The 27,607-nt window shown below is 40.5% G+C and overlaps 3 protein-coding genes and 1 pseudogene across 17 annotated transcripts in view; 1 reads left to right on the top strand and 3 right to left on the bottom strand.

Annotated features, from left to right (window-relative positions):
* The window catches only part of LOC146467199 (putative skeletal organic matrix protein 5), a 33,731-nt gene extending 25,930 nt beyond the window's left edge, over positions 1 to 7,801 (bottom strand). Inside the window, exon 1 of the mRNA XM_085126299.1 lies at positions 7,690 to 7,801. The gene's annotated coding sequence lies outside the window, so the exon portion shown is untranslated. The remainder of the gene's footprint in view (positions 1 to 7,689) is intronic.
* Positions 1 to 27,607, top strand: part of LOC146467196 (DNA mismatch repair protein Mlh3-like) — a 121,641-nt gene that overhangs the window by 60,889 nt on the left and 33,145 nt on the right. Inside the window, exons 10-12 of one of the 12 annotated variants that reach the window (XM_085126283.1) lie at positions 1,075 to 1,108; positions 2,824 to 2,881; positions 26,486 to 26,839. The exons of 4 other annotated variants lie outside the window; for them this stretch is intronic. In XM_085126283.1, coding sequence (XP_084982409.1) covers positions 1,075 to 1,108; positions 2,824 to 2,881; positions 26,486 to 26,554 — 161 coding nt within the window. In that variant the 3' untranslated portion in view covers positions 26,555 to 26,839. Of the gene's footprint in view, positions 1 to 1,074; positions 1,109 to 2,823; positions 2,882 to 3,009; positions 3,397 to 25,071; positions 25,172 to 26,294; positions 26,353 to 26,485; positions 26,840 to 27,607 lie in introns of those variants that run through there. 7 more of the 12 variants (XM_085126277.1, XM_085126281.1, XM_085126284.1 and 4 more) reach the window with 7 other exon arrangements.
* LOC146467202 (putative skeletal organic matrix protein 5) lies at positions 4,286 to 21,083 on the bottom strand. Of its 3 annotated transcripts, none has more exons than XM_085126319.1 (5): positions 20,054 to 21,083; positions 5,551 to 5,748; positions 5,256 to 5,298; positions 4,982 to 5,108; positions 4,286 to 4,887 (listed from the first exon to the last, which is right to left on the bottom strand). In XM_085126319.1, the coding sequence occupies exons 2-5, from the start codon at positions 5,675 to 5,677 to the stop codon at positions 4,366 to 4,368; spliced, it is 819 nt and encodes a 272-aa protein (XP_084982445.1). In that variant the 5' UTR covers positions 5,678 to 5,748; positions 20,054 to 21,083; the 3' UTR covers positions 4,286 to 4,365. The 3 variants fall into 3 exon arrangements, with proteins under 3 accessions (XP_084982445.1, XP_084982444.1, XP_084982448.1); XM_085126322.1 differs by lacking the exon at positions 20,054 to 21,083 and adding an exon at positions 7,690 to 7,710 and having other exon boundaries at positions 4,316 to 4,887; positions 5,551 to 5,644; XM_085126318.1 differs by lacking the exon at positions 20,054 to 21,083 and having other exon boundaries at positions 5,551 to 5,897.
* LOC146467203 (putative skeletal organic matrix protein 5) lies at positions 13,545 to 15,001 on the bottom strand (annotated as a pseudogene). Its single transcript, XR_014867845.1, has 4 exons — positions 14,821 to 15,001; positions 14,526 to 14,568; positions 14,237 to 14,363; positions 13,545 to 14,137 (listed from the first exon to the last, which is right to left on the bottom strand). The product of XR_014867845.1 is annotated as a putative skeletal organic matrix protein 5 (transcript).

A 27,607-nucleotide genomic window follows, 5' to 3' on the forward strand; every position in this document is an offset into this window, starting at 1 on the left:
TACTCAAAACATTTAAATTCTCTCCACTATTTGGTTCACGTTTTGAGTGGATCGGACTGAGAATTGAGTTGCCACCGCATGAGATTGTGAGGAGAAGATACCCTTTGATTACTTCTTTAGAGACGAGAGTGTCAGGTGTCCATGAGAAACATTTTCTGAACACAAACAATTGCATTACTGTCAGCTGACTCAAAGAAGTTGTTTAAACAATTATACCCGCAAATTTAGATATTGACAGACTGGTAAAAATTCAGTTTTGGCTAGTAGGTTTTGTGCTTTCACTAGCCATTTTGGGTAGTGAAAACTGTAAAGCGCTGGAGTGCGTGACGGATAAGAAAGATGAAAATTATTTAATAATTACAAAAGCAAATCAAGAGAACAAGACGGGGTACGTGTGGTCGCTTTTTGTGCTACATGCGTAGAGTTAAGGCTTTTTCATTTTAAGGTCAACTTGAAATGTCAATCGCAAATAACGCAGTTTGTAAACTGTGAAGAAGACCTTAACGCTCATGGGTGTGGGAGGTTTTTTTTCTCAGTAACTATTACACATCTATTAAAAATGTCTGTCCTTTGTCTCTCCCCTTTTCGTAAAACAAATTAGTGAAACTGCAGCTAGTGAATATTTTGTTTTGGCTTGTGAAATCAGACCTGTTACTTACAACTGGGCTTGTGAGTTAAAAAGTTAGTCTTGAGCCCTGGAGTAGGGACAAAAACTGCACAACAAACACATTTTTCAGTTGGCTGAAGAACCTGAGTGTTTTTCTGAGTCCCAACAACTTACCAGGAGTGAAAACTATTGTAGGGGCACATTGTTACTAAACCGAGATTATATTTTTTTATTCAAGGGTTCTATGCAAGGCTATAATGATTGATTTGTTTTAGCTAAAAAGTGCCTGAACTTTTGCATTATCGATTGTGTTAGCCAAACTGTAAAATTTGTTTCATTTTTTAGAGCACATTTGGCAAGATAACACTAAAAATCAGTAAAAACTGCATCCCCAAGCGTCCTTCATACTTGTTTCTGTTGTTTGTTTGTAGGTGCTGTTAAATTTGGGGAGCCTCTTGGTGTTAGTGAGTGTCAGTTACCTTTTCAATGTGCTCATGGCAGGTGATTATTTGCTTTTTTTTGTTTTAAAGGGGTAGTGTCATGGGGTTTTTGACCTCTTTTGTTAAAAATGGTGAAATAAGACCTTCACTTAGCTACAAAATAATTCTTGAAAGAAACAACTCATGATCTATTCTAGCGCATTTTGGAAACAAAAATAAGAGAATGTGAAAAACGTTAGCCTAAGGCCCGGTTCAGACGCCGTACTTCACATGAGCCGAAACGAATTCAATGAATTAAGTTCATGTGAAGTACGGCGTCTAAATCAATTCAGAACGGCCAATTTAATTCGGATCGGCTCAGCAATTTTTCCCGCCTGGCTCAGCCGGGAATAACGGCTGTAGACCGGCTTTGATTCAGACGCCGTACTTCACATGAGCCGAATCGAATGCATAAATTATTATAATGTATTTTTCCAGTGGTTTTCCCTTAAAACATGCGTAGAAGAGTGTTGAAGAAAACAACAACATGGCGGCCTGGCGGGCAAAACTATCTGTGACGAGTTATAGCGAAGCTGACATGTGTAGTTCGTGTTTTAGCACGACAAAATATAAATGTTTGAAATGTAAAATTCCCATTTGCAACAAGATAGGTTAATGAGATTTGCATTCTTCTTCTTCTTTTTGCTGAGTTTTCCAGTATTTTTCGCAGAAACAAAGGCTCTTGTTTGCATTTTGTTACCAGCGTCCGCCATGATTCGGCTGTGTTTTCAAGGTATATTTTACCGCTGACCCGAATCCGCAATTTTTAGGGGAATTAATTTCGGCTGAATTAAGCTCGGCGTCTGAATCAATTCAGCCGGGATTAACTAATTTGGGTCGGTCTAAATTCGAATTCGATTCGGCTGATGTGAAGTACGGCGTCTGAACCGGGCCTAACATTTTTCAACCTACTCTGTCTCTGGCCAGAGGCACTAATCGACAGTTTTATCGCACTGGGCTGATAATTTATTAGAAAACTAGACAAATATTTATCGGTTTCTGTTGCCAAACAAACATTTTTGGGTTTTGAAATGACATCAAATTCACGTGATACTTGCCCTGTAAGTATTCCTGTTTCGCGGGGGAGGGTGGGAGAGGGCTGCAGATATGGAGAATTTAAGTCATGTTGATTTTCTTTTTTGTTAAAATGGACCACATCTTCAAGTTGTTGGTGATTTCTATCTCTTTTAAGTATGTATTGGTAGTGCATAAAACTGTCAAATTCCAAGGACCCCAAGGGTAGGGATGGTTCTCGTTCTAGTAATGTGCTTGTTCATGTTAGCAAAAGCTTCATTGCCATCAACAGAAACCAAGTTAAGCTTATGTTGTTTGCAATCAGATTGATAGTTGTAGCGATCAGATAAATGTTCGTTAAAGGCTTGTCTTGGCACTCGTAGTTCTCGTAGCATTATTTTCGGTTTTCGGTTGAGTGTCGTAAAAAAAAAAAACAAAGATGTTACTCTGACCAATCACAACAGACGGAAACAGCGCAATGAACCAATCAGAATTCAAAGCAAATACTTGTAACCGGCGCCAAGTGCGGGAAAACGCGTGCGACCAAGACACGATTGTTTTGGCTTTCCATTGGTTGAGAAAATGGCGCGAACTTTGCCAACCAATCACAAAGCCAAGCAAAGCAAAACCAAAGCAAACGCGAAATTACTTTCGACACTCAATTGAAAACTGCCGTATCCGAATTTATGTTGCTAGTTACTTTGTTTTGTCCTGTTCACCGAGGCCCTCTGTTATTCCACTGGCAGACCTCAGGTTTTTGGGAAAGAAAATGGCGTGCCAGGTACACGTACGAAATAATAGTGCAGATTTGGTTGAACATTGTTATGTGTTTCAGGGTGTTTGCTTCGTGAAATATTCGTTCTTTTTTGCAACTTTGTAATGTCTGTTTCTTTTCATTTCTGATTTCAGGAAATTGAATGTCGACCAAGAATGAACAAACTTCGGTCTGCACCGCTCAAGGAACACCAGAGAACCTAAGAAAATGTATAGTGCCCCCAGGAAAGGACTTGAGGTCTTTATCGTTTGCAATGTTGGGAATATCATCAGTCCTTCATGTCAATGAACAGGGGAACAACAAATTTTCAAAAACCGGAGTTGTCACCGCCTGTAACGACCAACAAATGGCTGCTTACTTTTTCACTGTTTTTGCTCTGGCGAATTGTGAAAGCTAACTGAATAAAGAGTGTTTTTCCTTTCCAAGGACAAGCTCACTGATTTAACAAAGGAAAGCTCGGGCCTCTTATTTATTGCTTTGTTTGGTATTCTTTCAAGAATGTTAAGGCAGTGATGGGAATAAAAGTAGTCAATAGAAGTGCATCATCTGTTAGTCAGTCAGTCCGTGAGTTGATCTCAGTTTGTTCCGTTACTCCTTTAGTCCTCTGGTCTGTTATTCAGTGAGTCAGTACTGATATCCATTCAGTTTTTTCGACTGCCATTTATTCAGTGCACTGCTCAGCGAACAAGCGAATCAGTCAGTGTTTTCCCACCCATTAATTTTTTAGTTGTTTGGTTGGTTAGATCAGACTATCGCTTAGCTAATCAGTCCCACACTATCTTGGTACGTGTGTTTGTGGGTTCATCCATTTGTAAGCCATTCTGCTAGTGAGCCCATTGTTCCACAAACCATTGGACAGTGTGTTAGTTAGTCAGTCTGTGTGAGATGTCTGTCCCTTGTGTCCATCCATTTGGTTTATAAGTCTATTTCTCTAATCAGTCAGTTAGTTGAGTCAGGCTGTCAGTCTATTACTCACGAACCCTCTTAGTTCATTTGTTGGGTAGTCGTTCTGTTTCGTCAGTAGTCCAGTAATCAGCACACCATTTAGTGATTGTGTTTTGGTAGTCCGCCAGTTAGACCTTAGATTCCTGTTGTTAGTCAATCAGCCAGGTCTTCATTCAGATTTTTCAGGGTAACAAATCGGTCAGAATATAAATCGCTCACTCCATTGCTCAGTCAGTTTGTCTCTCAGTAAGCCATCAGTCTGTCATTTGGCTGATCAGTCAAGGCCGGCTTAACAGTCAGTCAATCAGTCAGTAGGATTCAGTTCGTTGTTCAAGTTGTGGAGTTATTCAGTCTGTTTGTCAGTTGTCAGTCAATCAATCAATCAATCAATCAATCAATCAATCAATCAATCAATCAATCAATCAATCAATCAATCAATCAATCAGTCAGTCAGTTACTCGATTAACGATCAACAAGTGATTGGTGAATTTTTCTTTATTTAATCAACGCGTCTCTTCTACAGTAATGTACGAGTCTGTTCCACTCTACTGGACCAAGATATATCCCATGGCTTTTATGTTCTTGGCTCCGTTATCGGATCTAAGACCCTTTACAGCGTAGTTTCCACACTTGTTGGAGTCATCGTTATGCCCTCCAGTACCAAACCCGATTCTGGAGTTAGTGGATAAGCAATCTTTTTCGTCTCCAAGGATACCGATTCTTGCTTTGGAGTAGCCCTTAATGCCACCGGCAGTGTTGAACCCTTCTTTATTGCATTCAGTCTGCAAGGACGCCTGAGAACCAATCATCGTCTTCCACGTGTTACGACCCAGTGACGTTGCACGGTATTTCCCGTCAGCAATCAGTGCGTACAGTGAGTTGCCCTGCTTATTGATGACGAGGAACTTGATCTGCTGACCGATCTTCATACCGAGACAGATCTTGGAGAAGGGTGTGTTCCAGTAGGTAGGCAGCTTGGTCTGTTTTGTGTCGAACCCAGTCTTCCCTCCAGCAAGGTTATAGGCATTTCTGTTGCTCCAAAAAGCAGAATCGTAATGGAGGGTTTTCTGGAATAGAAAGAAGAAAAATTAGTCAACTGCCAGATGTTAAATAAATGAACAACGTTTGTCAAGAGTGGTATCGTCAGAGACAGCTGCATACCTTTGTGCCGTCAATCTTCATGGCCAGCGTCCACCCTCCATCTCCGCATCCAAAGTTGCCCATGTGACAGTAAACAGGAATCTTCTGTGAACCAAACATCAACGGATACACTTGGCTTTTGGTGGAACTGGAAAGGGAGAGAAATAGTGTAAGTTAACACAATAAGGACATGGTATCGTTGCCTCTTTTCTTTAAGTTTTGGGAGTCTCAGAATTTTGAAATCAAATCCGAACCTTAGTTCGCGGAATGTATCATAGTACACTTCAAAACCCACCTGCGTTTTTCATACTGTTCCTTACATGAAGAGGCGGGACCGGCTGTGAAAAAGGTAAAAGTCCAGTTAGATGTAGTTTGAAAAATATAAGGATGAATACATTGCACTTCTTTCTGTCTCTCTGTTCATTGATGCGCTAGGCACGAAAGACACAAGGGAGGGAACTAAGGCGTGGACGCGCGCGATATTTTCTCACTCACACGACCTTCTTAAACTGCGCTTAGTAAAGATACAGAAAAGATTTGAAACTTTCGAAAGGAAAGGGCGCGAAAACACTGGAGACAAATCATTTTACCTGGTGGAAGAGTAGGCGAAGGTTTGTTGACCACTGCAATGAGATTTTCCAGTTTAGTTTGCAGCATTTTAATGGCGTCGTTTGCGTCCGAATCCTGAAGCAGGTTACACATCAGATTACAAACCATCACCTTGTCGTACGGTTTGGCGCAAGATTTAGAGGAGTTGTTGGCGCCATTCACGGTCAGGAAGAGGAAACCTGCAAGGAAATAAACTTGGGTAGGCAAGCGTATTTTGAGAAATCCGGTGAACGGTTTTCAGCTGTTCAACAAAGATTGAAAGTCCTGTGGATTGCTGACTGCATGTTATGACTAACACGTAGGCTGCACTTACTTAGGTTCAAGGCAACCGAGAAGCTAAGGTGTTTACAATGCGGGAATATTTTCTTGCTTCTCCTCCCGTCCAATCAACTTACTTCAATTTTATTTTTATCTTAACTCGCCTCAGTGCCTCCCAGTTTCATCAGTGAATTATTTACTCAAGTTTTATATCACGAACAACTTCTTCCATTGTTGTTGATTTTCGTGGGTAAAATGGACAAAATTCAAGGAAGATAGACCTTTATGGCCTAAAACCAAAAGAAAAAAAACAGAAATTAATTAATTAATTAATAAGAATAGAAATAAAATGAAAACCAGGAGATGAATTTTTCCACTATCCAATGTCTAGATTTTTAGGATTATAATATATAAAATGTTGTATGTGTAGGTGGTTATTAAACGCGGTTTAATGCTATAGCATGAAGCAGGTTAGAGTATAGCTAATCTACCACTTGTCTGCTAAAGAGTGAATCGTTACATTATTACCTCTCTTGAGTTTTAGCGTCATAATATATAAAACGTTCCACGCCTAGAGGGATTACAGCGGCGGTTTAGGAATGTTTGAAAAATGAGCAGGAGTGTTTTATCGGGCTTAAAACCTGACCTTCCAATCTTTCTAACGAACGTTCGTTTAAAACTGCGACTTCGACTCGATTTTCTCTTTTCCACCGCACCTCAACAAGTTATAATATTCCCGGAATATTTAGTCTAATAGAATGCACAGTTTTAATACAAATGTCGCTATGGCGGCACCGGAACTTGTTCCGCAAAGAGTCCTATGCCAGGTTTTGTCTACGCCTTTTGGAATCATTCTTGGCTCGTTTGTATCGTCCATTTTGTCGGTATCCTTGTAGTCTCAGGAACAGTGCTTTCACGATGAAATTTGTTAATGCAAGTCGCGTTGGACCTTTGCCTGTGTTTATTCTCGCCATGATTTTCACGCTACGGTGCTTTCATGTCCTAACTAAATGCATTTTGGACAAAATTATTCAATTCTTCTTGCAAAATGCTTCCGTGTTTTTCTGAGTGAAAAATGACTGAAATCATAATTTTTTTTCTTTATGCTTTTATTTTTTTTAAATTTTATTCAGCACGTTCCTATTTTGAACGAGCTTTTAGCTCATTAGACGTTACGTGGTAAATAAGCGATTGATTGATGTATTGATTGATAGTTAGTATTCCACACGAATACTATTAATTGTTATGTTTTGATTTCATGTTAACACACTTGCATTGGATCGTGAAGTCTATCGTTGTAAGAACCAGTCTAAAATCATCAGTTTAATTTATAAAACAAACGAAAGCGAACCGACCGTTTTAAAATCACAGCTCATGATATCTTTTACAAGTCAGTTTAGCTTAGCATATTTAACTCCGTTGGACACGTTGCACAAAGTTGTTAGATGCAAATAACAGGAAGGTCACTAACATTAACTTTTTATTGTAGTGTGTTACTGAAACATGAATTCTCCTAGCGTTGCCGGTTGCTGACATGTTAACAATGGCCACAGAGACAGACTAAAAGTTAAACAGTCGATGTAATTTCAACTTTCTTATAGAAGCTAAGTGGCAACACGACGGGGATCATACCTAGCCACGAACAACAGATCTTCTAAGTCTTGGACCTTTGTCTTGGACCGAAAGTTTGAATAAACCCCGACAAAGTTTGCATTACACAACCGCTCCTGCGCATGCCATGATACATAGCCTACTAGACAAGTTTCATAGTTTTCATACTGCTATGCTGAGCATCGCTCTACGAGGTCCTCTACCGGCGCCGTAAACTTGCAGATTGATCATTATTGTATTTCCTATCTTACCTCCATTTGCTGTTTCTTTCCCTTCGTCTTTTCTTACTTGTTCCGCCAAGGTTTCTGTGAGTGTACTCGCTGTTCGAACAGTTTTTTTATGGTGGCCATTTGCAGTGTGTTTAATTTCTTTAGGGCGTCACGCCAACGGAAGTACACGTGTCCTATTTTCTCTATTAAACGAATTTTGAAAAAAATCGTCAATTCCTCCAGCGTAATGCTTCAACTTTTTCTTAAAACATCTTTTTGTTACAGACTGAGTAATTTGGTAAAACTTTCGACACTATTTCATCGGAATAACATTGTTATGTCTTGCCAGTTAATTTGAAATTTCAAGTTTGCACTCCCGTTAGATCACCGTGTCTCGAATCTTAGTTTTAAACTAGCTATATCGCCTGTTTTTGTAATATTTTAACTTGATGAAAATAAAACGAAATGACCCTTTCAAAAGGAGACAAATGATAATATGTTTTTTAGAAATCAGACGGGGAGAGAATATTAAAATTTTACTGTCCTTGGGGCGAGGCAGAAAGTGTTCACGATAAAATGCAAATTACAGGAAGGTCACTCATGTGTACCCTGTCAGTTTGTTACTCCAAACATTTAAATTCGACCAACCATTCGCTCCAAGTTTTGAGTGAATCAGACTGAGAATTTAGTGGTCAATGCTGTGAGATTGTAAGGAGGAAATACACTTTGATTACTACTTGAGAGACAAGTGTGTAAAATGTCTTTAAGAAACAAATCTTCTCAAAAGCGGACAATTATATTACTGTCATCTGACTCACGGAAATTTGTTTTAGCTGCGTTTGAGAGACTAAGACATTTTCCTCACATTTGATCTCCTGGGCCCAGTTGTTCAAAGCCCAAATAAGCTAATCCTGGATTAACGTTAACTTTGATGCGAGTTTAATTAAATTAATAAAGATTCTCCCAAAAGATTTTTGTCCCTCAGTTTTGCCCTAGACTTTTCTTAAACTTCAGTTAATGTCACTGTTCCCGAGGAACGTAGCGCAACAGCGATATGCACTAAAGGTATGCGCGAAATACTTAACAAACAAAGATAACGACTCAAGATGGCGTTATTGAGGGGAACACTGCCTTGCGGTAGGTTAGTCAATGCGACTTCCGGTTTGCGTGACAAAAACAACCTCACTTATCTCCCCAGCACTACGAGCTGAATGGTAGACAGCACGTGCTGGGTCGGACAAGAGTATTGGTTAGCAGGCGATAAACAAAAGCAAAGACGCGAACAAGCTTGGGGGAAGTCGCTGCGCAGACTTAACCGCCACAGATGCATACAAGGCAATGCAAAGAAAAAGAAATAAGTTCAATTAGGAGCAAAACAACCCGAAACGGTCGCCATCTTGGGAGCAACTGAGTGCAAGACGGACTGCGGTGTTCTGATGTAAAGCTGGTAACAGTCGGAAGACCAGCGTCCAAGCACTTTTATAAGCCAGTCTGGCAAGCCAGCAGCGGCGGCAACCGATGCCGCCCCGATACGAAAGCTATGACCCTTGAGGCATTGGTAGGGAAGACCCACAAACCTTGCGCTGTCTTGCAGCAGGTGGGAAACAACGCCCCGGGTGAGATAGCGTCCCGATTGGAAGTAGAAAAGTGGTCCTGTTTGTGGCCTTGCTAAGAGAAAGTAATCCCGCATAGCCATGACTGCACAGATTGTAGAAGAGCTGCGAGCTACGGTGAGGGACTGCCCGTGCCTAAAGACGTCGGTTTTGGACGATTTTAGTTGAACTGTCATATACTGCGGACATGCCAGATTGGGCTGAAAGGTTATACAATCCGTTGAAAGGTCAAAATGAGGCCTAAACTTACGTACACCTAAGTAGGTAAACTCGCTACAGCGCAGAAAGGCAAAAAACGCTAAAGTAAAAGCTGCCCAAACCATAGAAAAATCCCGGGGACTTAACCACGCCTGCAAGACGGGGTGAATTGATGAAAGCATGCGGGGGGTCACCGGCTGGCGACGGATTTTCTTCTCATCCTGAAAACGGAGAATACCCCTTAAAACCTTACGCAAAAGAAGCTTACCCTTAAGAGGGTCATTATACCCGGCGGTAATGTGGAGATTGCGAACCGCAGCTAAGTAAAGTTTTATGGTGCTATGACGGACTGACCTAGCGAGATAGGATGCGAAATAAACAAGTGTCCCTTCAGAGGCTGGAAGCACGTGCCCGGTTGGACTTATAAGACGGTTCATTAGACAAAAATTTAAGAAACGCTTTTCCCCGCAGCTGTAGGTTCTGTTTGTGCTCTTGGCAAGGCCCCAGCTGGCGTAGGTCAGGACCTCGTCCCACAAAGGGTCATTAATGAAGGCGGGATGGTACAAGGACTCCTGTCGGCGGTGGGGGCGAGGGCCTGGAAACGCTGCATCTGAAAGCGGGAGAGCGCGTCAGCAATCTCATTTGAGACCCCAGGGACATGGCGAGCACGCACCAAAAAATTGTGTTTCATGGAAATGAGAACTAAGAACCTGACCAAATCCATGATACGGGGTGCCTTGGAATGCCCAGAATTGATAATAGATACCACCGATTCATTGTCGCACCAAAACTGAAGGCGTTTGCCCACGAAAAAGGGGTGCCATATAGCACAGGCGACGACAATAGGAACAACTCTTGCCACTCGATACTTATGCCCTGCCCCTTGTTTAAACGCAGGTGGGGTGGCCAGCGGCCCTGAAACCACTTTCCCTGGAAAAAACCGCCAAAACCTATTGTGCTGGCTGCGTCGGTGTAGAGCTCCAAGGCCGGGGATGGGGTAGTGAAAGACTCCAGAAGAAAGGAACGCTCGTTCCATTTCGTTAGGAAAACCTTCCACATATCGAGGTCCTTGAAAAACTCCCTATTAAGCCTGATGTGATCGAAACGACTGGGGACCCCCCTAGTCAGATTGATAGCGCGCTGAAGGAAAGTCCTGCCCGGGACCACCATCTTACACGCAAACTGGAGGGTACCAATGAGTGATTGAAGCCCCAATAGGCGTACGGAACGGCGTTTTTGGAAGGAGAATAGGAGCTCATTTATCCGGGTGAGTTTGTCCTGGGGCAGGCGGGCCTCCATGCGTACGCTGTCTAAGACAATTCCCATGAATTCAATTACCTGGGAGGGTCCTATGGTTTTAGACGCCACCACAGGGGCCTTAAGTGACATGAAAACCCGTAGAAGGGTACTAAAGCTAGAAAGGCAGGACAGTTTTGACTGTTCCGCAATAAAGAAATAAATAAAAAACGTTTGACAAATTGAGAGCAAATACTGAGTACACTGCACAACAGAACTGCAAATTGAACCTTGAACAGTTTGCTTGGGCTTTTATAGCTAGACAGTGTCTGCTTACTTAGCCAGTAGTTTAAGCTGTACTATACAGCAGCTTGGCTTTAACAAGTTATGAATGAGGCCTTAATACTTTCGGCCAATGCAAATAAATGTTACAATAAGCTAAGGACAACAAAGCCATAATGTTGTGAGCTGAGCTACAACGAAACTATTGATTTTTCTGACCTTAGAAGCATGACTACACAGTAGCTCTATTAAAAACAACGGGCAATCAATGGCTTACTGAGAACGAGTAACGCACGCGAGTCACGTTCCATTAACAATATTTTACTGATCTGCCCGTAAAATCTAATCTTGAAATTAGCCTTTTAAACCATTTTAAACGAGCGAGATGAAAGCCTCGATTAACTTTTAATCGTGGAATAGCGTCAATCGGCTCTCGAACAACCGGGCCCGTGACCATGTTTATCCTATATTTGCCGCTTGCTGTTTTCAGTTTCTCTGTAGAATCGAGTAGTTTTGCGTTGGCATCAAAGGCCAGAAGTTGTTTGCACTATAGGACATTTTCACTATGGCGTCATTTGACTGCAAGAGCTATTGTTCTTTGCTCTCCACTGGGATTACAAAATTTGAATTTGAAAAGGAAAACGAAATGAGTTCTTGTAGTTGTAGTCAAATGACTCCATCAAGAAAATGGCCCATTCTCCTCTTTGTACTCTTTATTTCAAGAAAAACATAACGTTTGCCGCAAAAGCGATTCTTAATAGAGAGATTTAGCTTCGCGTTTACGGCTAACGACAAACGGGAAACGTCAAGCCGCTGTTTGTTCTAAAATGCATCAACTTGTGTTTCTCGTAATCATTTCTCACTTTTTCGTGCTTGCTCGATAGCTGTCTCCGACTAGGTGGAGATAAACTTAAACTAAAAAGCTTCATTATTTTTTCATCAAAGAGAAAATTTCAGACTGGCGTTTGCCGTTTGCCGTAAACGCGATGCTAAATCTCTCTAATCTCTCTAATAAAATTCCGAGTACTCCAGAGTTTCTCCTGGCGACCAACCGCTGGCGAAAGAGAATGGAGACTCTGAGTACGAGATTGGGTGTGAGAGGGGAAGTTCGGTTGCGCAGTGGAACAATAGTGTATAAAATGATTGTTAACAATTTCCAGACCGAGAGGGCCTCGTTTCATGCTTTAGCCTTCCTGTATTGCATCTTAATTCACCCTTGTTTGCCCACTTGTATCTTTAAGAGTTTGCGTTGAATGAGAGAAACAAGCCCAGACATATAAGTAAAGGAAAACATTTTAATGCTTGCGTCAAGAGATTGAACCAGTTGAAAAGAGTTTTTTATTACATATTTGCTGGTGGGACCTCATCTGTTTTACTTTCCTTATGATAACCAAAAGAACCAAAAGTTAGTTTTCAAGAACTTGTGAACGGCATATTAGACGGCGCAAAAGTTTCCTTGAAATTGTTTGATAGTATGCAGGTCATTTTGCAGTTACAAAAAAAAAACAAACAAACAAAACTCACAACTTACTATTATCAACTAAAACAGAAAAGAACACTTTTTTGGCAACGGAAATGCCATTTACAGCACTCTTCTTCGCAAACCCCGGCAAAAGTGCTTTGAGGCCAAGTTCCTTTCACTGAATTATTTTTTTTTTGTTTTATTCATTATTTTTCATTTTTTGTTCTTTCCAGTTGCAAAAGCAAACTGATCTTGTGAGGAGAAAATAGTGTTTGAAATGAGCGTAAAAGTTAGCTTGACTACAGGCGACTCTTTACAGGACAGATTATTGCTTCTATACGACCATCAGTGAAAAAACGTTCAGCATTTTGAAGTATAATTTGTTAATTTCTGTCATTACGATACAAAGGTCGGCAAAATTAACCGCTCGGATTTCGCGTAGTCCGTTGTTAAAATGACATGTTGTGCGATAAAAAGGTTACATCAAAAAAGCTATTCACAAGACTAACGTCTTATGAATGTTGCCTTTAAATTTAGGCTTTTGTATTTCTATCATGCATAAAAAAAAAAAAAAAAACAACAACAACAACAGGCTTTAGGTAAGATTCCAGATCAGACCTATTTTATTACACACTTAAGATGGAGCTTTTTATTATTGGATTCTGCCGCTTTGCTGTCAATTGCATCGCCGTCAGCCGAGATCGCGAAATGAACTTTCTTGGGGATCGCGCGCGAAATTTCGCTAAAACATGATTTAGCATTCCTTAATTCCGATTTAACTTTTTAGTGTGACCACAGCCAGTTTATTTGCTGAGTTCACTACTCAGCTAACCTATAACTTAGGGCATTGTTTAGTCTGTCTGTGTTTTGATCTATTCAGTATTCCTTAAATTGCCTTGAATCGTATCATATTTAGCCAGGCCTTTATTCAGATTGCTTAGTCAGTCAGCCAGTTCAGTGAATCAGTCGGTAAGTCAGTCAGTCAGTCAGTCAGTCAGTCAGTCAGTCAGTCAGTCAGTCAGTCAGTCAGTCAGTCAGTCAGTCAGTCAGTCAGTCAGTCAGTCAGTCAGTCAGATATTCACCTAAAGAACAGTCGACAAAGAGTTGATGGCATGTTAATGTTTTTAGTTCATCAATGCCTCTCTTGTACAGTGATGTACGAGTCAGTTCCGCTCTACTGAACCAAGATATATCCCATGGCTTTGATGTTCTTGGCTCCGTTATCGGATGTATAACCCTTTATAGCGTAGTTTCCACACGTGTTGGAATCATCGTGAGCTCCTCCAGTACCAAAACCGATTCTGGAATCAGTGGATGCGCAGTCTCGCTGATCATTTCCAAGGATACCGATTCTTGCTTTGGAAGCGCCCTTATTGCTAGCGGCAGTGTTGAACCCTTCTTTGTTACAGTTGGTTTGCAAGGACGCCTGAGAACCAATCAGCGTCTTCCACGTGTTACGACCGAGTGAAGTTGCACGGTATTTCCCGTCAGCAATCAGTATGTACAGTGACTTGGCCTGTTTATTGATGACGAGGAACTTGATCTGCTGACCGATCATCATACCGAGGCAGATCTTAGAGAAGGGTGTGTTCCAGTAGATAGGCAGCTTGGTCTGTTGTGTGTTGAACCCAGTCTTCCCTCCAGCAAGGTTATAGGCATTTCTGTTGCTCCAAAAAGGAGAATCGTAATGGAACGTGTTCTGGAATAGAAAGAAGGAAAATTAGACAACTTCTAGATGTTAGATATTTGAACAGCGTTTGTAAGGAATTATATCTATCGTGAAAGGACAGCTGGATACCTTTGTGCCGTCAATCTTCATGGCCAGCGTTCATCCTCCATCTCCGCATCCAAAGTTGCCCATGTGACAGTAAACAGGAATCTTCTGTGAACCAAACATCAGCGGATACACTTGGCTTTTGGTGGAACTGGCAAGAAAGAGAAATGGTGTAAGTTGAAATAATAATGAGATGGTATCATTGCCTCTTTTCTTTAATTTTTGGGGGTCTTAGAATTTTGAAATCAAATTCGAACCTTTCCTCTGTGTCGCTTAGTTCGCGGAATGTAATGTAGTACACATCAAAACCCACCTGCGTTTTTCGTACTGTTCCTTGCATGAAGAGGCGGGACCGGCTGTGAAAAAGGTAAAAGTCCAGTTAGACACAGTTTGAAAAATATAAGAATGAATACATTGGACTTCTATCTGTCTCTCTGTTGATTGATGCGCGAGAGACGAAAGACACGAGGAAGGGAACTAAGAGGTGGACGCGCGCGATATTTTCTCACTCACGCGACCTTCTCGAACTGCGCTTAGTAAAGATACAGAAGCGATTTGAAACTTACGAAAGAAAAGACGGCGATAACACTGGAGATAATTCATTTTACCTGGTGGCAGGGTAGGTGAAGGCTTGTTGACCACTTCAATGAGATTTTCCAGCTTAGTTTGCAGCATTTTAATGGCGTCATTTGCGTCCGAGTCCTGAAGCAGGTTACACATCAGATTACAAACCATCATCTTGTCGTACGGTTTGGCGCAAGATTGGGAGGAGTTGTTGGCGCCATTCACGCTGAGGGTTGTCCAATACACCCAAACTGAGTCCGATGGACGAAGGCCACGAACGACCAGACTCACCGGAAGTCAGTTCGCGAGAGACTTAGTATATATACAGCAAAGTATAGTTAAGGAGGGGGTGGAAAATGTCGGCAAACGGACTCCATCGGATCCGATGGAGACGGGTTGCTGTGGCAAGAGTTCATCGGACTGCCGTGTGTCAGTTCGCGAGAGACTTAGTAAATATACAGCAAGGTGTTGTTGAAGAGGGGGTGGAAAATGTCGGCAAACGGACTCCATCGGATCCGATGGAGACGGATTGCCGTGGCAAGAGTCCATCGGACTGCCAGTGTATCAGTTCGCGAGAGACTTAGTAAATATACAGCAAGGTATCGTTGAGGAGGGGGTGGAAAATGTCGGCAAACGGACTCCATCGGATCCGATGGAGTCGGGTTGCCGTGGCAAGAGTCCATCGGACTGCCAGTGTATCAGTTCGCGAGGGACTTAGTAAATATACCGCAAGGTATAGTTGAGGAGGGGGTGGAAAATGTCGGCAAACGGACTCCATCGGATCCGATGGAGACGGGTTGCCGTGGCAAGAGTCCATCGGACTGCCAGTCTATCAGTTCGCGAGAGACTCAGTAAATATACAGCAAGGTGTTGTTGAGGATGGGGTAGAAAATGTCGGCAAACGGACTCCATCGGATCCGATGGAGTCGGGTTGCCGTGGCAAGAGTCCATCGGACTGCCGTGTGTCAGTTCGCGAGGGACTTAATAAATATACCGCAAGGTATAGTTGAGGATGGGGTAGAAAATGTCGGCAAACGGACTCCATCGGATCCGATGGAGACGGGTTGCCGTGGAAAGAGTCCATCGTTAGTAAATATACCGCAAGGTATAGTTGAGGAGGGGGTGGAAAATGTCGGCAAACGGACTCCATCGGATCCGATGGAGACGGATTGTTGTGACAAAAGTCCATCGGACTGCCGTGTGTCAGTTTGCGAGACACTGATGGAGACGGGTTGCCGTGGCAAGAGTTAATCGGACTTCCTCAGTTCGTGAGAGTGTGATAATATATAGGTCACGAGAGACAGCAAACTGGAACAGAGTTAATAAGCGGCATAAGAGACGCTTTTATTAACTAAGGTTGACGCCAGTCACGAGAAGAACGCGAATGGAATAAGAGCGTGTCCGCTCACTTTCGTGGGCTTGCAAATGGCGTCCGGCATTCGAATATGAGGCGTAAAAAGTGGTTTCGAACGCGGACACTTTTAGGATGCATGGATTATAAGTTACTGCCACTTCTTGTAGGTGAGGAATTCTTATGTTTCCAAATAACAGGAGACAGATTTTATTTTTTATGAAATTATTTAACTATAAAAGTTTACGCTAAAAGAGAACGACGTTTCGACCATCCGATGGTCATTTTCAAGTTCAAGATGAGAAGTAAAAATTAGCATGTGCTTATACACAATTGTGAAAAAACTTATGAGATACTGACTTAAAAAGCTCTAAGATATTCACATCTAAATAGCGTAAATGATAAATAGAAAGCAACGCTAAAAACGATAAAAGATGTTTAAAAGGTACAGTGTATTTAAAAGTGAAATAATTAAACAAATATTACTCCGCGCGGATCGAGTCGCATTGTTTGTTCAGTTTCGGCTTTAGGTCGCGAATAAACAACTTCTCGAAGATCAAGCAGTCGAGTTTGTTCTGACAATTTTTTAGGATTTTGAAGTTGCTTTTAATGGTCTCTGGATCCTGTCCATGCTCATCCTTTACGTGATTGCCAATTGTTGATCGCTTGTGTTCCTCCACACGTTGATGTAAGTGTCGACTCGTGAAGCCAACATAGTCTGCCTCGCACAGACCACATTTGAAATAATAAACAACGTTTTGTTGATTCACAATTGGAGGTTAATGTTCCTTTGGTTTGTTTTTTTCCTTGATCTTCTGACTTGTGTAGACAGGATGGACATCAGCATCAATCTGTCGGCTGTGATCACTAAGTTGGTGTCTTACCGCGTTCGCTGATTTCTGGTCTTTGAAAGGTAAGACGATTCTGACGAGAGCTTGTTCGTCGGATACCCGTTGTTTAGGACATGCATTCTCAGTAACTTTCGTTTCAATAAAATGTGTGATGGTATTCTCTACGACGGTTTCAGGATAATGAAGCGAGAAAAATCCCTTCAAGACGTTCACATTCCTGATGGAAAAAAATGCCAATTCGAAGAGAGTTTGAACGCCCGGTTTAACATTGTTTTCAGCAGAGAATGTTTTTTTTTTCATGTCAACATGGCTTTTCAAGTCAGTATCTCATTAGTTTTTTCACAATTGTATAAGCACATGCTAATTTTTACTTCTCATCTTGAACTTGAAAATGATCGTCTGACGGTCGAAACGTCGTTCTCTTTTAGTGTAACTTTTATAGTTAAATCCATTTCGAAAAAATTGCTGATTCGTATGAAATTATTGATATGGTTAAAGTAAGCTTTGCATGGTTGAACAGGGTTACAGGGGCACGTAACGACTGTTTCCTTCTAAATGCATTGAAAACTCTTTTTAGGCTATCCAGAGTACTTTTAGATCTCTAGAAATGTATCTTGTTGGCGCTATGAAATTTGTACCTGTTGGTCATCCTAGCTATAGGGGAACGTTAGTCTTTTCGAAAACGGCAAGAAGAAGGTGGTACACGCGACGCTAATTTTTCCCCAACGGAGGAAAAGTAATTGTTAAAAATGTTAGAAATCTCAAGGGGATCATTTGTTTGTAAACTCGCAGACAATAGTTATTGTAAATGTAGTGTTAATATTATTTCATTTATAGTTTTCAGTGCCTCTCTTATTTTGCTGAGATAGAATCATGAATGTCAGGATTGTGTGAATGAGATTGAACGTAGGTGAAAAAAAAAAATAACCCGAAATTAAATGTAACTTGTAACACGTACAAAATTTACTTTAGGCCTGTTCCTACAGTGTTGTCACTCATGGTGTATAGTAAGAAATTAAAGAAAAATGGTTTTGTTTTTAAGGCTGATTTAGATATGGGAGAGGCCTGTGTTCATAAGTAAGTAGCACATCTATAACCTTTTTCAGAGGTGTTGGTGTAAAAACAGTTCTCGGTTTGAGTGTTATCACTTTAATCATGAGAGAGAAATAACAGGGCATGAATGGATAGTGGCTGAATGTGCGAGTTTGTTAATAGTCCCTGATTGGCAGTAATATTTGCTGTGAAATTAAGATCTCTTTAATTTATAGCAACTGCTGATGTTTTTGTTTGGGTTGAATAAGAACGATATGGTATGTGTCGTTAAAAGAGTACGTTTATAAGTACGTAAATTATGATCATGCGGGTGAGTGTAGTCCTGAGAAGGACTGTTTGTGGTGACTTTGACTGACGTTTCGACAACCTGAGTGGAACTGAGTCATCTTCAAAGTCAAGTGGATTGTGGAACGTCAGTAGGTGGTATATACGTCTCTGGTTGTTAACCTGATTGGTCAACGAAGTCCAGATGTTATTGGTCGTTTGACAATAGGTCGTTTGATAATAGGAACAGTCATGATAGCCGGAACCAAAACAAATCTTTGAAAACTTCAGATATACTGACTGTTACCTGTTCCTTTTCATTTTAAGGTTTTTTAAATCTGTTATGTTCATTTAATTGTGGGAACTGGACAACTTCCGATTGAGAATTGTTTGGATGAAAGTAAGCTTATTTTTTACAGGAGGTTACAAACCCTTCTTAAGAGGAAAATGTTACAAAATTTTTCATTCACGAAATCAGTGCTACGCTGGCAAGAAAATTATGATCATTAAAGGTCGTAAGAGAGAATACTTACTTCTTTTATATTTTTCAGCAGTAAAGTCCAGTCTAGATCGTGTTTTATGCAGCCCTTCAAGTTCTTGTCTAATTGTGTGAGTTGATTTCTAGGCATGGCTGGTGCGTGTTCCGTGAACTTCAGAAAGGAATGAATTGAAAAGCAACTAGCTGCTAGATTTACTGGCGGGTATAAACAATGGCACTAGAAGTCTAATGTGCATAATAAGGAAATAATATTCTTTTGTTTTCATTTTCTCTTGGGCATAGTTATATTCTGATAAAAGTGCCGTCTATTCTTAAAACCGATAAAGATGTGACGCTAATCTAGTGTGATAATTGATGATATTACAACTGATCAAACGAGAAGCGACCCATTTGTGAATTTTTTTTTTGACAACTAGATTTGAATTTGTCAAGCGATAAAGCGAGGGAAAATTGGCCGCACTCGGCATGAGTGAAATGCGTGGTGTTTCGCCTCTTAAAGAACGACTGATGTTACATGTGTAGCGCGCTTGTTTCGCCTCATGGCTTAAAGAACGACTAATGTTTCACATGTAGCGCGCTTGTTTCGCACCTCGTGGCTTAAAGAACGACTAATGTTATATGTGTAGCGCGCTTGTTTCGCCTAATGGCTTTAAGAACGACGTATATTTCATGTGTAGCGTGCTTGTTTCGCCTCATGGCTTAAAGAAAGACGTATATTTCATGAGTAGCTTGTTTCGCCTCATGGCTTTAAGAACGACGTATATTTCATGTGTAGCGTGCTTGTTTCGCCTCACCGGCTTCAAAAAAGACGTATATTTCATGAGTAGCGCGCTTGTTTCGCCTCATGACAAAGAGATATTTTCTATGTCTCGCGCGAACTGGCTTCCGGGGAGTCCGATTGACTCTTGCCAGGACGAACTGTCTCCGTCGGATCCGATCGAGTCTGTTTGCCAACTTTTCAACCCCCCTCGCTCCTGTTAACCCCTTACTTCCGGTACCACTGATCAAGCGCCTTGCACCCATTTCCGGTTCCGGTCGCGATCAGACTCAATCCGCCTGGGAATGAAGTCAACCGGACTCAGGTCGAGTGTATTGGACATGTATGTTCACGCTCAGAACGAGGAAAGCTGCAAGGAAATAAACTTGGATACGCAAGCGCATTTTGAGAACTCAGTGAAAGGTTTTCAGCTGCTCAACAAAGATTGAAAGTCCTGTGGATTGCTGACTGTTATGACTAATAACACGTAGGCTGCACTTACTTAAGTTCAAGGCAACCGAGAAGGTTGTGTTTACAATGTGGGAATATTTTCTTGCTTGCTCTCCCGTCCAATAAACTTACTCCAAGTCAGTTATTTTTATCTTAACTCACCTCAGTGCCTCTCGATTTCATCAGCGAATTTTTTACTGAAGTTATATATCACAAACAGCGTCTTCCATTCTCGTTGATTATCCTGCATAAAATAAACAAAATTGAACGAAAGAAAATTCTTTATAAAATGAAACAAAATAAAGTAAAAACCAGAAGACCAGAAGAAGAATTGTTAGGTTATTAGATGTCTAGATTTGTAGACTTTTTAACTTAGGAGAGCAACATTTCTGCGGCCCAGTAAGCAAAGGAATATAAAAGAACCCCACTTTTTTGCCCACCGACCTCTTTTGGAATCATTTATATACGTAAGTTGGCGAGTTTCTATCGTCCATTTTGTCGATATCCTTCTAGTCTCAGAGACGGTGCTTTGCTTAAAATTGTTAATGCAAGTCATGATATGTAAAACGCTGCACGCCTAGGTGGATCATACAACGCCAGTGTAACATATTTAAAGCGGTTCCTATAGCATGATGCAGCTTAAAGTATAGCTAATCCACAACGTTAACTTGTCTGCTGAAGGGTTGTCCCCAGGAAACTGAGATATACGGATGCTGAACATACCCTCGAACCACAGAGCTTTCAATATTCCTAAGGAACGTTTATTGAAAACTGCGACTCCGGCTCGCTTTTCTCGACTCGACCGCACAACAAGTCAATATTTAGGCTAATAGAACCCGCAGTTTAACACAAACATCGCTATGCCGATGCCGAAACTTCTTACACATCTGTAGAGGATATACCTCGATTTGGATATCCTTTCCCACCGTCTTTTCACCTTTTTGTCTGTTTCTAGTTCCACGAAGACTTCTGTCAGAGTACTCGCTGTTCTAACAACCTCTTTACACGGTGGTCCTTTGCTTTTGTTTATTCCCTCCATGATTTTCACGCTAGGGTACTTGCACGATCTAACAAAATGTATTTTGAACAAAACTGTTCAATTCTTCTTGTGAAATGCCTTAGTATTTTCTTTTTTAACAGTTACATCTTACTTATACGATTGACTGAAATCACAAAATTTTACTCAGCAACTGATTCGACACGAATACTATTAATAATTGTTATGCTTTGATTTTATGTTTACACACTTGCATTTGATCAATAATTCATGGTATTAAAAGTAGATTAAAATCACCCCTTTAATTTGTAATAATTACAGGGAATAAAAGAAAACGAATACGAACGGACTCTTTTGAAATGATATCTTTTGCAAGGCAGTTTAGCTTACCATATTTAATTTCGTTGAGCACGTGGTACAAAGGTTTTAGACGCAAATAACACGAAGGTCATTCATATTAACTTTTCAGTGTCTTTGTGAAAACATGAATTCTCCTAGCCTTTTTGCTGACATGTTATCAAATGGCCACAAAGACAGAATGAACGCATTTAATGTTTTCAAGGCGGAGATTGTGAGGAGAAAATAAGCCTGCGTCAGAGCAGTCGTCTCCTTTCCGACAGCCGGCTGGAAACTCGTTCTCCCCTGAAGCATTTGTTCTCTACTTCTACCCCTTGAAGAGAAAACGATTGCTACGCAAGTTAAGAGAAAATGGACTTTGATTATTTCCGAGGAGACAAACATGTCGGTTGTGTTCATGAGAAACAAAACGTCTGAATACAGACCATTGTATCGTTGTGAATCGAAATATGTGAGTTGTTTAAACTACGAACCAAAACTGAATACATATTGAATAAGACATTTGACAGCTCCTTATTGCAAAATTAATAAATGCACGTATTACATTCCGTTTATGTGTTTATTTACACTCAACATTTTAGCTTGCATTTATTTTGGAATACTTTCCTTTCGTAGGTATCAGCTCAGTAAGAAAAAGCCACTGAATTCAGTTTTCATTGGCCGTTTAGACGTAGGAAAAGCCGGGATATCTTTTGTATAGATGGCACGAACGTAGCCCAGGACGCCTACTAAAAGTGGCTCTTTAACAAGAGTTTTTATTTCCCGTAATCATTAGCGAAAATGTTTTTGGAACCCTCAGTTGCTTTGTACACGGAAAAATACAACCAAGAGGCTAGATGTTAAATTGTAGTTAAATATCCTGTTTGTGGTGAGAAGATGAAATCCTCAGAAAACCCAAGTGCGGAAATTTCAGTTATCATCGCAACTTTAGAGAGCAACAGTGAAGTTACCTTAGAAAAGTGAAAATAAAAGAATCCCTTTTTCGCCCTCAGTTCACTTTCGTTTTCGGAATTATTCCGTCGTGTGACCGGTTACCTTCTGGTCTCGAAGGTGACGCTTTGTTTCAATTGTTTTAAATAAAAATCACAGATTTGTTATACAAGTCGCACGCCGAGGTAGCCAATACCTAGCCACGAACCACAGATCTTCTTAGTAATCCTCAGACCGAAAGTTTGAACAAACCCCGACCCACTTGCTTCTCATTACACAACCGTGCCTTCGCATGCCATGATAAACATTGAGTCTACTATGAATCATAGTATTAGTACAAGGATCGCTCTGCCGGCGCCGTAAATCTTGCGGATTGATCATTATTGTATTTTCTCTCTTACCTCGTTTTCCTCTTCTTTTTCGTCCTTGTTTATCTTCCTTGTTCCAGATTTTGTGAGCGTCTAACTCGCCGTTCTAACAGCCTCTTTATGGTGGTCCTTCGCCTGTGTTGATTCTCTTCAAGGCCCGCCTCGCGCCAGCATAAGTACACGTGTCCTATTTTCTCAGGTAAACGCATTTTAAAAAAGAAGTCGTCAATTCCTGTTTCGAGATGCTTCAGCTTTTTCGTAAGAATATCTTTCTGTTATAGACTGTTTAATTTGGTAAAACTTTCGACACCATTCGATAGGAATAGCATTGTTATGTCTTGTTTAATTTGAAATTTCAAGTTTGCACTCGCGTTAGATTACTATTTTTTAGTCATGAAAACCAATCCTAGTTTTAAAGGATCGCCTGTTTGTGGTAATATTTTAACTTTACGAAAATGGGACCAAACGATTCTTTTAAAAGGAGACAAATCATACCATTTTCTGTAAATCATTCGCCGTCAGAAAATTTGAATTTAATTGTCTGGGGGGCGAAGCAGTAAGTGACCACGATCAAATGCAAATTACAGGAAGGTCACTCATGTGTACCCTGTCAGTTTCTTACACAAAACATTTAAATTCTCTCCACTATTTGGTTCACGTTTTGAGTGAATCGGACTGAGAATTTAGTGGTCACCGCATGAGATTGTAAGGGGAAAATACACTTTGATTACTTCTTTAGAGACGAGAGTGTCAGGTGTCCACGAGAAACAAATTTTCTGAACACAAACAATTGCATTACTGTTAGCTGACTCAAAGAAGTTGTTTAAACAATTACACACGCAGATTTAAACATTGACAGACTGGTAAAAATTCAGTTTTGGGTATTAGTTTTTGTGCTTTCACTGGCCATTTTGGCTAGTAAAAATTGTAAAGCGCTGGAGTACCGGACAGAAAACAAAGATGAAAAATATTTAATAATCACAAAAGCCAATCAAGAGAACAAGAACTAGCACGTGCAGTCACTTTTTGAGCTACATGCGTAGAGTCAAGGCTTTTTTATTTTAACTTGGTCAACTTGAAATTTCAATCCCACATAATGCAATTTGTAAACAGTAAAAAAAATAATAATAATAAAAAAAAAAAAACCCTTACGGTTACGGGTGTAGGAGTTTTTTCTCAGTAATTATTACACATCTAATAAAGCATTTCTGACCTTTCTCCCTCCCCTTTTCGTAAAACGAATTAGTGAAAATGAAAATGTGGCTAGTGAATAGTTTGTTTTGTCTAGTGAAATCAGACCTGTTACTTGCAACTGGGCTTGGGAGCTAAAAAGTTAGTCTTGAGCCCTGGAGTAGAGACGAGAACTGCAATACAAGCACCTTTTTCAGTTGGCTGAAGAACCTGAGTGTTTTTGTGAGTCCCAACAACTTACCAGGAGTGCAAACTAGTATTGCAACCTGGGCACATTGTTAATCAACCGAAGTCATATTTATTTTGTTTAAAGGGGCGCTGTCAAGCGGCGATTTTATTGTATTTTGGTCAAAAACGCTCAAATATTGGACAAAGAACCTTTCTATGATGTGAAATTGCTGTTAGAGCACCGGGCTGAGAAAATATTAAGCGATTTCTCCGAGAAAAACAAACTATAATCAGGTTTTATTGTTTTCTCTACAATACACAGGAAGGATTGGCCAATTTTTTCGAGTTGCAATTCATTTCCATCCAAGCCATCCGCAGCCAAATATAATTAACAAAAATGAAGCATTATTTTGACGATTTCATCGATTCAAATATATATTTTGGCTATTCAAAGTGACACAAAAAAATAGGTGACACTGCCCCTTTTTATGGAAGGTTATTTCATGAATCACACATTTTCTTTTGTTATTCAACATCCTTTATTTAACTTACATCCTTCATGAATATTAAACTAACTGAAACGAGGGATTTATACAGATAAATCCCTCATTTACATTAGCAGTACTGCGAGAAACGCACACATCAGGTTGCTTCTATTGTTCTCCGTTTCTCACCTAAGTGTGACGGTACTAATTAGGCGGCGTTTGTCCCCTTGAACAAAGGATCGCTATTCATGAAATAAGTCAGATAAATACCTCGAACGTCGGCATTAATCCATATACATCCCTCGGGCCTACGGCCCTCGGGATGTACATGGATTAATACCTCCGTTCTCGGTATTTATCTCTTACGTATAATGATTGATTTTTTCGTTTAGCTCAAAAGTGCCTAAACTTTTGCATGCCTGAATTTTGCATTATCGACTGTGTAAGCCAAATTCTAAAATCTCTTTCATTTTGCAGAGCACATTTAGCAAGATTACACTAACAATGTCCATCAGTCACTAAAAAAATGCATCCTCAAAGTTCCTTCCTACTTGTTTCTGTTGTTTGTTTGTAGGTGCTGTTAAATTTGGGGAGCCTCTTGGTGTTAGTGAGTGTCAGGAGCTGATTAAGCGTCTGTCCAAGTGTCAGTTACCTTTTCAATGTGCTCATGGCAGGTGATGATTTGCTTTTTTTTGTTGTAAAGGGGAAGTGTCATGGGGTTTTGACCTCTTTGTTAAAAATGGTTAAATAAGACCTTCACTTAGCTACAAAATAATTCTAGATCAACTATAAAGAAAGCAACTCAGCTTTTGAAAGAAACAAGTCATGATCTATCCTAGCGCATTTTGGAAACAAAAATGCGAGAATATGAAAAACGGTAGCCTAACATTTTTCAAGTTTCAATCCATTCCGACCTACTCTGTCTCTGGCCAGAGGCACTAATCGACAGTTTTATCGCACTGGGGTGATAATTTATTAGAAAACTAGACAAATATTTATTCGTTTCTGTTGACAAACAAACATTTTTGGGTTTTGAAGTAACATCAATTTAACGTGATACTTCCTCTGTAAATATTCCTGTTTCGTGGGGGAGGGTGGGAGAGGGCTGCAGATAAGGAGAATTTAAGTCTTGTTGATTTTCTTTTTTGTAAAAATGGACCACATCTTCAAGGTTTTGGTGATTTCTATCTCTTTTAAGTATGTATTGGTAGTGGAAAAAACTGTCAAATTCCCAAGGACCCCAAGGGTAAGAATGGATATATAGAGCAACTGAATCATCTCCAACTGGTTTTTTTCGCCTTAATTCCCTTCAAGCTCTTCCAGGTGGACCAAGTTGAATGTTCTAGTTCATGTTAGCAAAAGCTTCATTGTCATCAACAGAACCAAGTTAAGCTTATGTTGTTTGCAATCAGATTGATAGTTGTGGCAATATAAATCTTCGTAAAAGACTTGTCTTGTCACTCGTAGTTCTCGTAGCATTATTTTCGATTTTCGATTGGGTGTCGAAAAAAAAAACTCAAAGATGTTACTCTGACCAATCACAATAGACGGAAACAGCGCAATGAACCAATCAGAATTCTAAGCAAATACATGTAACTGGCGCCAAGCGCGTTAAACGCGTGCGACCAAGACACGATTGTTTTGGCTTTGGACTGGTTGAGAAAATGGCGCGAACTTTACCAACCAATCAAGTAAAACAAAACCAAAGCAAACGCGAAATTACTTTCGACACTCAATTGAAAACTACCGTATCTGAATTAACGTTGCTAGTTACTTTGTTTTGTCCTTTTCACCCAGGCCTTCTGTTATTCCACCGGCAGACCTCAGTTTTTTGGGAAAGAAAATGGTGTCTCAGGTGCACGTAAGAAATAATAGTGCAGATTTGGTTGAACAATGTTTTCTGTCTCAAGGTGTTTTCTTCGTGAAATATTCGTTCTTTTTTGCCACTTTAATTTGTAATGTCTGTTTCTTTTCATTTCTGGTTTCAGGAACTTGAATGTCGACCAAGAATGAACAAGCTTCGGTCTGCACAGCTCAAGGAACACCGGAGAACCTAAGAAAATGTATAGTGCACTCAGGAAAGGACTTGAGGTCATTATCGTTTGCAATGTGGAGAACATTTTAAGTCCTTAATGTCAATAAACAGGGGAACAACAAATTTTCTAAAACACGAGTTGTCACTGCCTGTATTGACCAACAAGTGACTGCTTACTTTTTTCATTGTTTTTGCTCTGGCGAATTGTGAAAGCTAACTCAAAAAAGAGTGTTTTCTTTTCCAAGGACAAGCTCACTGATTTAGCAAAAGAAAGCTCGGGCCTCTTATTCAATGTTTTATTTGATTTTCTTTTGGTAATTTATCTTTTTTATTCTTTTAAGAATGTTAATAAAGCAGTGGTGGAAGTGAAATTAGTCAACAGAAGTGCATCATCTGTCAGTCAGTCAGTCAGTCAGTCAGTCAGTCAGTCAGTCAGTCAGTCAGTCAGTCAGTCAGTCAGTCAGTCAGTCAGTCAGTCAGTCAGTCAGTCGGTCAGTCAGTCAGTCAGTCAGTCAGTCAGTCAGTCAGTCCGTGAGTTGGTCTCTCCGTTACTCCTTTTGTCCACTGGTCTGTTATTCAGTTAGTCACTATATCCATTAATTCTTTTTGATTGAATGTTTTTTTAATGCACTGCTCAGCAAACAAGCGAATCAGTCAGTGTTTTCCCTCCCGTTAATTTTTGAGTTGTTTCGTGGGTCAGGGCAGACCATCGCTTAGCCAATCAGTCCGACACCATTTTGGTAAGTGTGTTTGTGGGTTCATCCATTGGTGAGCCATTCTGCTAGTGAACCCATTGTTCCGCAAACCGGTCGGACAGTATATTGGTTAGTCAGTCTGTGTGACATGTCTGTCCTTTGTGTCCATCCATTTGGTTTATAAGTGGATTTCTCTGGTCAGTCAGTTAGTTGAGTCAGGTTGTCAGTCTATTACTCACGAACCCTCTTAGTTCATTTGCTGGGTCGTGGTTTTGTTTTGTCAGTAGCCCAGTAATCAGCACACCATTTAGTGATTGTGTTTCTGTAGTCCGCCAGTTAGTCCTTAGATTCCTGTTGTTGATTCCTGGTCATTTAGCAAG

The sequence above is a fragment of the Pavona decussata genome, unplaced genomic scaffold (genome assembly GCF_977016875.1).
Source record: "Pavona decussata unplaced genomic scaffold, jaPavDecu1.1 SCAFFOLD_137, whole genome shotgun sequence".
NCBI classification, from domain to species: domain Eukaryota; kingdom Metazoa; phylum Cnidaria; class Anthozoa; order Scleractinia; family Agariciidae; genus Pavona; species Pavona decussata.

Bases quoted from the DNA above. Each gene is read 5' to 3' on its own strand.
- LOC146467202 (XM_085126319.1), bottom strand. From the start codon at position 5,677: ATGGTTTGTAATCTGATGTGTAACCTGCTTCAGGATTCGGACGCAAAC. The intron at 5,299-5,550 runs GTAAAATGATTT...CCTTTTTCACAG, and splicing joins TTCGCCTACTCTTCCACCAG to CCGGTCCCGCCTCTTCATGT. The intron at 5,109-5,255 runs GTGGGTTTTGAA...CTCCCTTTCCAG, and splicing joins GAACAGTATGAAAAACGCAG to TTCCACCAAAAGCCAAGTGT.